This window comes from Wyeomyia smithii, chromosome 3, assembly GCF_029784165.1.
Source record: "Wyeomyia smithii strain HCP4-BCI-WySm-NY-G18 chromosome 3, ASM2978416v1, whole genome shotgun sequence".
NCBI lineage: Eukaryota > Metazoa > Arthropoda > Insecta > Diptera > Culicidae > Wyeomyia > Wyeomyia smithii.
In genome coordinates, this window is record NC_073696.1 from 272,302,257 (window position 1) to 272,311,059 (window position 8,803).

General features: G+C 41.4%; 2 protein-coding genes across 4 annotated transcripts in view; one reads left to right on the top strand and one right to left on the bottom strand.

Moving 5' to 3' along the window:
- LOC129732370 (SH3 domain-containing protein 19) overlaps positions 1-2,584 on the top strand; it is a 48,026-nt gene extending 45,442 nt beyond the window's left edge. For all 3 annotated transcript variants that reach the window (XM_055693210.1, XM_055693208.1, XM_055693209.1), the window contains exons 3-4: positions 1,278-1,538; positions 1,606-2,584. In XM_055693210.1, coding sequence (XP_055549185.1) covers positions 1,278-1,538; positions 1,606-1,755 — 411 coding nt within the window. In that variant the 3' untranslated portion in view covers positions 1,756-2,584. The remainder of the gene's footprint in view (positions 1-1,277; positions 1,539-1,605) is intronic.
- Positions 2,094-6,414, bottom strand: LOC129732371 (uncharacterized). Its single transcript, XM_055693212.1, has 2 exons — positions 5,554-6,414; positions 2,094-4,998 (listed from the first exon to the last, which is right to left on the bottom strand). Exon 2 carries the CDS (start codon positions 3,927-3,929, stop codon positions 3,084-3,086), a length of 846 nt encoding a protein of 281 aa, XP_055549187.1. The 5' UTR covers positions 3,930-4,998; positions 5,554-6,414; the 3' UTR covers positions 2,094-3,083.
- Positions 6,415-8,803: the final 2,389 nt, after the last annotated feature.

Consider the following 8,803-nt stretch of genomic DNA (forward strand, 5'->3'; position numbering starts at 1 on the left):
TGTATAGTCCTCTGATTTAACACTGCAAACAGAACCATTTTCCTGCGATTCTTTCAGGAACTGGTTATACAAATCCTTAACCTTAAAATACACTTCGTCGAACTGCAGTCGATGATTAAAAACAGAAGCAACATCCTCTAAGTGGGCCGTATTCTCTTCAATCGCAGTTTGAACGACGTCGAAATGACCAGCAAGTTCCGTGAGTTTAGTGCGTCTTTCAAGCACTTCCGCAGCGGACGGTTTCCGACAGCGAATGTTGTGTGCGACGGACAACTCCCATTTCACTTTCGCAAAAATAACCTCTCGCTTCAAAGCCAACTTATCCGCGGTTGCTGAATCCATGATCCGGACGTGAAGGACCAAAATGTTGTTGAATGGACGAACCGGATAAACGAGAAGTAACTGGAACCTGGACTGGACACTGACGCCAGAGAACCGACTTTCCACGTAGTCTAACCGAGAACAATAACTACGCAATAAAAGAACGAGCGAGTAAAAAAAGCGACTTTATTGCTCTACGTTTCCGTTACAAGTGAAATTTTAGTTTTCGTTTCCCTTTCTCTTGCCAAATAAAGATATAAAAGAAAATAGAGGTTGTATACCAGGGGATTGCTAAAAACACCTCAACAATCGTATTATCAGATTCAATCGCAGTGCTCGTACTATAGTCGATCGTTCTAGTTTTTCAATGGATCTCCCTCAGCTGGTGCGTCACATGATTTGTCACCACGGCGAGAGCCCGAATCTAGTTTTTCGTGTATTCCGTTAATTTTAAACACATATAGACGGCCATTAATGGGCACACTATCTGTTTCCTTCTATGGCAAAATCGACGACCCATCCATCTCTGTCGCCGCCAATGTAATCGATATGGTAGTTTAATGACGTCCCCGTGATAGAATCTACTGAGCAATAATCAACGATTGTTATAACACCATTACATAATTGAATGATTTCAACAAAGCTCCGATGGTTCTGCTAAATATATAATAATATTTAGACGCGTCTTGACTACTGTATAAGTTAAAACCCAATTATTAAAGAAAGTTCCCCGTAGAAATTTTTATGCCCAAATTTAAGAAAAAGTTCCGCTGTATCATGACTCATGTCATTAGTAATTTGTTTAATAACGCTACAGTCGTTGCCAGAGCAACCGAATCAGAAAGTTCAAACGTAAGGTTCTTTCCAATGCTTTATTATTTCATCTATCTTATGGTTTCGTTCTAGGCAATAATGTTATCATCGCCTTATCTAAACATTGTCTCTTTCGATTTCAGACCAACGAAAAGATCTACCTGCTGAAGCGTCTGGACGACGAGTGGCTGCTCGGGCGCAACCGGCGCGGCTGTGAGGGTATGTTCCCGGCCAACTACATTGAGGTGAGGGTACCGCTGACCGGAGAGCGACTAGCCAGCGCCAGTCCCAGCGCTGGACGGCACGGTGATATTAGTTCCAGTAAAACCGATAGCTTTAACCATTCACAAGTGCGAGTCTTGTACAACTTCAACGCCGAAGCTCCAGAGGATCTGACGATTGCGGTAGGATATCCGTCACCATCAGTAGATCATTCAGTAAAAATTATATTTTTTTTTTTTCATTTTACAGGAAAATGAGTACGTGACCGTGTTGTACCGAATAAACGCGGAGTGGTTGTTCGGTGAACTGTATGGCCAGCGCGGTCAGTTTCCGGCTAACTTTATCGAGTGCGTTCCGCCGAATCTACCTCCGATGCCGGCCAGCAGCAGTGGGAACTGATAGAGATGATTCAGATTAATAAAATTGTTATAGACTACCTTGTGCTTGTGGAAGCCACAGCTGCAATTGTGATTGAAACTAAATTATTCGGCCTCTCGTGCCGGGGCCAGCTGGAAGGGCCACAAATTTGGGAGACAGTTTTTTTTTTGATACGGTACACTGTTTTATCAACGTTAATGTAGTGATGCAGTTTTTGTACGATCCGGATAGTGTAACTAACGTTAGGAAACGAACCGCAGGAGAGCTTTTTTATAGGATTTTACACGCAAAAGCACTGATAACTGAACAACAAAACAGAAACTCTATGCAAGCCATTTACTGAAGATACAACAAGTCCTTTATTAGTGTAAACATGTTTTCTTTATAAATTTTGTATATATTTGATTATGTCATTTAGATATTTTGTTCACGATACACTTATAAGAGCGAGCACGGAATCGTTGTTTCGCGCTACCTAGGTACGGAATTTATTTTAAATAATAATGATTTTTGGTACGAGAAATGATTGTATAAACGATTTTTGGCGCTATCGGTGAATCTGCAGAGATTGGTCGCTTGCGCGAGAAACAGGAAATAGTGATGTCATTACCTGATGCCAATACAAAAAGTAACGAAAAAAAAATCTTAGATCTGAATCGGGAAATGGTATTACTGTCCAGAGACTATCGGAAAAACTATTAATAGTATAATATATTTAATCCAAACTGTTTTGTAAATCGTCAAAAGTTTAGTTATAATTTATTCAGAATATAAGATAGACACATGATATAGGCTACAGTAAGGTTTTGTGCTAATCTTACTCAATAAAATTTGTGCATTCTCAATAAACTACCATGCGCTAATAATTGCGTAATCCGAAATACCACCAACACCAAGAATTCACGAAGTGTTTTTACAATATTCCGCCGATCAAGCCCAGCTCAGCGATATTTATTTGCATTGCTCTCGCGCGTGTGGGTATCGAAATCTGATCGACTTTGGCTACTTCTTTTCTTGTTCATCACAAGGATGAGCTACTTACTTTACTTTTAAGGCGACAGACCGATTATCGATCCAGTGCCAAATCCAGAATACGTCACCATGTCCCTCGGTCTTGGGATGCTATACTCCAATCGCCCCTAACACATATTTCGTGTGCATCCTCGTCGACAGCACACATCCAACGAGTGCGGGGTCTACCCCGAAGTCGACGGCCTCTATCGGGATTTCTGCTAAATATAGCCTTCGCTTGACGCTCATCCGGCATTCTCGCTACATGCCCAGCCCACTGAAGCCTGCCGTGTTTTATCCGCTTGACTATATCCGCCGATTTGTATGCCTGGTACACTTCATGGTTCATGCGTCTGCGCCAAACACCATTTTCTAACACCAAGAGCTCGCCGATTAGCCTGGTGCGTCTGCAAGTCGAACTCTCGAAATTTATCGAGGATTTTTCGCAAGGAGAACATTTGGTCCGTCGTTGAGCGTCCCCCTCGAAAACCGCATTGGTTCTCGCCAACAAAGGACTCTTGCAACGGCCTCAGTCTGTGGAACAGGATGCGGGAGAGAATTTTGTACACAGTTTTGAGAACAGTTATGCCCCGATAATTGCTACAGTCCAGGCGATGACCTTTTTTGTAGATTGGGCATATGAGACCCTCCAACCAGTCCGAGGGCAATTCTTCATCAGACCACACTCTCAGCATGATCCGATGGATGGCACGATATAGCTGTTCGCTCCCGACTTTGAAGAGTTCGGCGGGAATGCCGTCCTTCCCGGCTGCCTTGCAGTTTCTCAGCTCTTTTACTGCTTTCTTCACCTCGTCCATGGATAGTGGATCCACAGCTTGACCATCGTTCTCAATAGCCATCCTGCTCCTTTCGACTCCACTGTTTCCCTCACCTTTCAACAGCACACTGAAGTGTTCCTTCCAACGCCTGGCCACCTCTGTTTTATCGGTTATCAGGTTCCCCTCCCAATCGTTGCACATGACAGGGGCTGACACGCTTCGATTCCTGATTCCGTTGACCTTCTTGTAGAAGCTCCTCGCATCGTACCTGGAGAAGCAGCCTTCCGCCTCCGCAAGAATACGCTCCCAATGCTGTCGTTTCTTCCGGCGATGGAGTCTCTTTTCAGCGGCTCTATTATCTCGATATCTACCCACGCTCTGACGAGTCACAGCCGTGGCCAACATGTGACCCCCGGCGCGGTTCTTCTCCTCCGTTACTCGCTGGCACTCAGCGTCAAATCACTCATTGCACGCAGCTGCCGTAGTTGTACCTAACACTTTTCGCGCTGTAGTGCTGATCAACTCTTTCCTCAATCCGTTCATCAACCTTCTGCGAGTACTCTGCAGCCACTCCTTCAGTTAATAGCCGCTGGATGTTCAACTGCATCCTCCTCGTTGCCTTGGATTTCAACACGTTGAACAGCCGGGCGCGGATTTTGGCTACTACGAGATAGTGATCCGAGTCAACGTTAGGTCTGTAACGTCTGAAAAGTGCCGTCCATCAATCAGAACGTGGTCAATTCAAGAGCATAGCTCTCCATTCGGGTGCATCCAGGTGTGCCTACGTATGTTCCGGCGTACAAAATAAGTGCTACAGATAGCCCTCCCCCTAGTGGCAGCGAAATTAACAAGCCTCAGGCCATTGTCGTTCGTAGTAGAGCGGAAGCTTTCCCTTCCAGTTACGGGGCGGAAGAAGTCTTCCTGCCAGACCTGTGCATTTGCATCTCCGATGACAATCTTTATATCGTGTCCTGGGCACTCATTGTATGTCTTTTCCAGGAGCTCATAGAACTCCTTTGCCCTTAATTCTCAACACGCATATACGGTCACTGATCGGCGACTCCTCTTTCTGCTTTCACGCCGCCGCTATAGTAGATGTGGTATTTAAATAAGGTGTCCGCAATAGGATCTACTACCCGTAATTCGCGTTCTACCGATTTCGGCCACCGCACCTCTTCGATAGCTGCAACCTCCACATTCACCTTCCACAGCCAGGATACTTGCGCGTGCCAGTTCGAGTAGAGTCCTTACATTCCAAGTATCGAGTCTCCAATAATCGTTGTCCTTTTTCGATCGCCTAGGTCCATGCCGATTATTCCGTTCCGTATTAAAATCTGGATTGTTCGTAGTATTTAATATTCGGTATGCTGCCTTACTAGGGCCGTGATACCTAGTCTCGCGACGGGGCTGCCGTCTTTGATATAGCTGGCGAGACACCGCGTTTCATGATTCAGCCGCCCGCTCCATGGATGTGCTAGTCATGTGAAAATGTATGAGGTTATTCGACCTTGAAACTTATGGCTTATGGGAGTTTTGTGACACATTAGATAAGAGTCAAGCTCGAATTTCCGCGTGGAATAAACCGATTCAGTGCAAGCACGTCGTGCACAGAGATTCTTCAAACATTTTAACCACCTGCATGGAAAATTTCCATTGGAAATACATATCACAGGGGATGAGGAAAAATAAAGTTATATTTTGAAGGTGATTTTACGTATGCAGTACCGTAAAACGGGGTGAATAGAAACAGTTTCCGTTATATCTTGCAGTGTACAAAAAATACTGTAATAATAGCTTCAAAATACGGGTCTAGCCTCCCTCTATCAAGGGTGTGAATACCATTTTGATGGATAACTAACTAATTCATTGTTTTATTGAACAAAATGTTACATGTTTCTATTCGCCCCGCAATGTGAACTCGTTTTTTATGTTGGAGAAAAAAACCAATTGCATCATCTTCATCGAAATGAGATGCATAAAAACGTTAAAAATATTAATGTTAAACTTAGTTTTCTACCGCAACCCGTACAAGGGAACCAGGGGAAGATCCACGGGATAATCCAGCGAAATCCCTAACGACCAAGTATTTGAAGAACGCCTAGACTTGCCACTTTGTAACAACTATTAATAATTTTCTTTTTCTTTACTTTGCAGGAACAAGACCGACTCGATTGATAGGTGGAATAGAACTGACGCTCGATCGCGCAGTTCGTGTTTTATTATTTCTTTTCTTTGACAGTGCTGATCGATCTCGATCAGCACGCTAATTTGTATCTATTCAATATTAGATAGAATTGGAGTATCGAAATCGATACTTGTATACAACAGCTCTTCCTCTTTTAGTTTCAACATATTGGAATAAATTAACAAAATATATTAATTATCTTATCTGTTATAAATTCTGAATTTTTAATAAAAAGTTTAATTTTATACAAAACTAATTGATATCTTATAGAAAGGTTTTAAAAAGATGTAACAATGGTCATTAGTTCTACAACATTATTCTGAGCTTTTTAACTGTATACAAAATTCTGATCGGTCTTAGCGACCTTTTTTCTTTTCGATCTCCTAATAGGAGAGTTGGATGTAACTTTTCTTTTCCGCGAGCGCGCAGAAAACTCCTCCGGGAACCCCCTGAAGCCGTCAGTCTCCTCCTCGTGTTTCCTTCCAGCATCCGTCGATTCCGCCTCTTGTTTCCCTCCAGCATTCGTCGGCTCCGTCATCCCGACAGAGAAACGCACATTCGGTTGAACGCGCGAGCTTGGAGTGGCGATCCTTATTTGGCCCCTATGTGCGTTTACTGGAACGTTTCCAATTCCCACCTGAAAGACATTTTTTGAAAGCTGTCTTAGATAAGTTGCCTTAATCCATCGGGCATGGCTACGAGTGTCGTGGTTTTTGTACCACACCTCGTCTCCAGCCATCAGGTTTTCCACTGGATTCGCTACATCTATAGCGTCCTTATCCTTTGCCTTAACCTCATCATTTGGTTGCATAGGTGGGTCATGCGTTGTTAGCGGTGTTAAATATTGTTTATAATTCTTTTTTGGATGCGTTAGGTCTATTAGTGTCTTAGGTGTAAAAGAGAAGATTTTTTCTGATGGAAATTGTCCATCAATTGTCGAACTATTACGATAGTTTATTAAAAATAAATTAATCTGATCCTCCAAATTCAATTCAGCTACTTCTGGATCTAGTAGAAATTTCTTCAGTACCTCTTTTACTGTTCTTACTAATCTCTCCGCCTGACCATTACTGGCAGGATTGTATGGAGGACTCTTAAAGACTTTAATTCCTTGTCTTTCTAGAAAATCTACAAAAGCTTGTGAATTAAATGGAGGACCACCGTCCGAAACTAGAACATCAGGCAAACCAAATCGAGCAAAATATGCAACGAGCTTTTTCAATGTATTGCCTGTGTCCGTACCTCTCTTCATCCACTCTATTTCCACCCACTTTGAGTAACTATCCACGATAATTAGAAAAGTGTGGTTTTGGAAAAAGAAGAAATCTATATGTACTCGACTAAAAGCTCTAGTAGTAGGGATCCATTGAGATTTGATATGAGATTTTGGGACTATCGCCATACCGTTGCATGCATCGCAACTAGCAACAAAATTTTCTATGTCTTTGTTTATCCCAAACCAATATATGTATCGCCTTGCCAATTGCTTCATTTTAACCATTCCCCCGTGATTGGCATGTAAAAGTCTTAAAACATCATTTTGCATTGCCTCTGGTATAATCACCCTGTCTTTAAAGAGCAAGCAATCGTCAAAAAGTTCCAAGTCTTGCTGACTCGAAAATATATCTGCAAAACGCTTGTCAATACGTTTAGGCCAACCACGTTTCATATAGGTTACTATCTGTTGCAGAAATTTATCATTCTTTGTTCCTGAAGCAACCTGTTTATAGTCAATTGGCAAATTTTGACTAAAATTAATACTTTTGACATATTCTTTATCAAATTCAGCTGGCACCATCTGCTCCAATGGAAACCTGGAACAAAAATCCGCGTTTCCCATTTGAGCAGAGGGCCTATACTTTATTTCAAAATTATAAACTGAAAGTTCTAAAATATATCGCTGTAATCTAGTCACATATATTGAATGTTTACCCTCTTTCCCAAAGATTCCTACTTAAGGCTTATGATCGGTATATACATAAAAAAATTTCCCATATAAATATTTGTGAAACTTCTTGATAGTCGAAACTATCGCCAAAGCTTCAAGATGAAGAATAGGATAATTTTGTTGCGCTGTATTGAGAGAAAATGATGTGAAACAAATGGGTTTCTCAACCCCATCAATAATATGAATAATTACTCCTCCCAAACCGTAACCGGAAGCATCCGAAATGATCGCAATAGGTTTATTTGAGTCATAAAATTCCAAAATATTTGAATTCAGCAAAGCCTTTTTACTTTCCTCAAAAACTTTGTTACATTCATCAGTCCATATAAACTTAACGTCATTCTTCAAAAGTTTGTATAAATGATACAACTTTGAAGACAAATGAGGAATAAATTTATTGTAATAATTTATCAAACCCAAAAAAGATTTGAGTTCTGTTTCGTTCATTGGTATTTTTGCTTGCTGAATTGTAGAGATTTTGTCTGGGCAAGGCATCAGCCCTTTCTGGCTAATAATGTGCCCCAAATATGGAAGAACCGTTACAAAAAATTTGCATTTCTCGAAATTGATTTTTATATTTGCATTGCTGAGTCTTTTTAAAACTTCAAAAAGCCTCTGTTTACAATCTTCCAAATTAGTCCCTGCTATAAGAACATCATCTAAATAGCAATAAACAAAATCTAAACCCTTCAAAACCTGATCCATCACTTGCTGGAAAATTGATGCACCTTGTGGCAATCGATTATAGGTGAATAAGCCCTTAATAGTATTTATCACCATAAATTTTCTTGAACGTTTAGAAAGAGCTAACTGGGTGTATGCGCCTTCTAAATCTAGCGCACAAAAAATTTTGCACCCAGCCAAACCAGCAAAAAGATCTTGAGCTGTTGGTAACGGGTAAGTATTTGGAATGATAACTTTATTAATAGAGACCTTGCAATCAATTACAAGTCTAATTTCATCGTTTTTTTTTGCTACTGCGATCACTGGAGAAGCCCATTCACTAGTTTGAATAGGAGTAATTACTCTCTCTCGCTCCAGCTTGTCCAAATACAGTACAACTTTATCCCTCAAACGATAGGGAACGTCATAAGCTTTCTTGAAAATTGGTCTATCTGTAATCAGTTCTAAATCCGCCTCAAAACC

Excerpts from the sequence above, each read along its gene's own strand:
- LOC129732371 (XM_055693212.1), bottom strand. The coding sequence starts at position 3,929 with ATGTTGGCCACGGCTGTGACTCGTCAGAGCGTGGGTAGATATCGAGAT.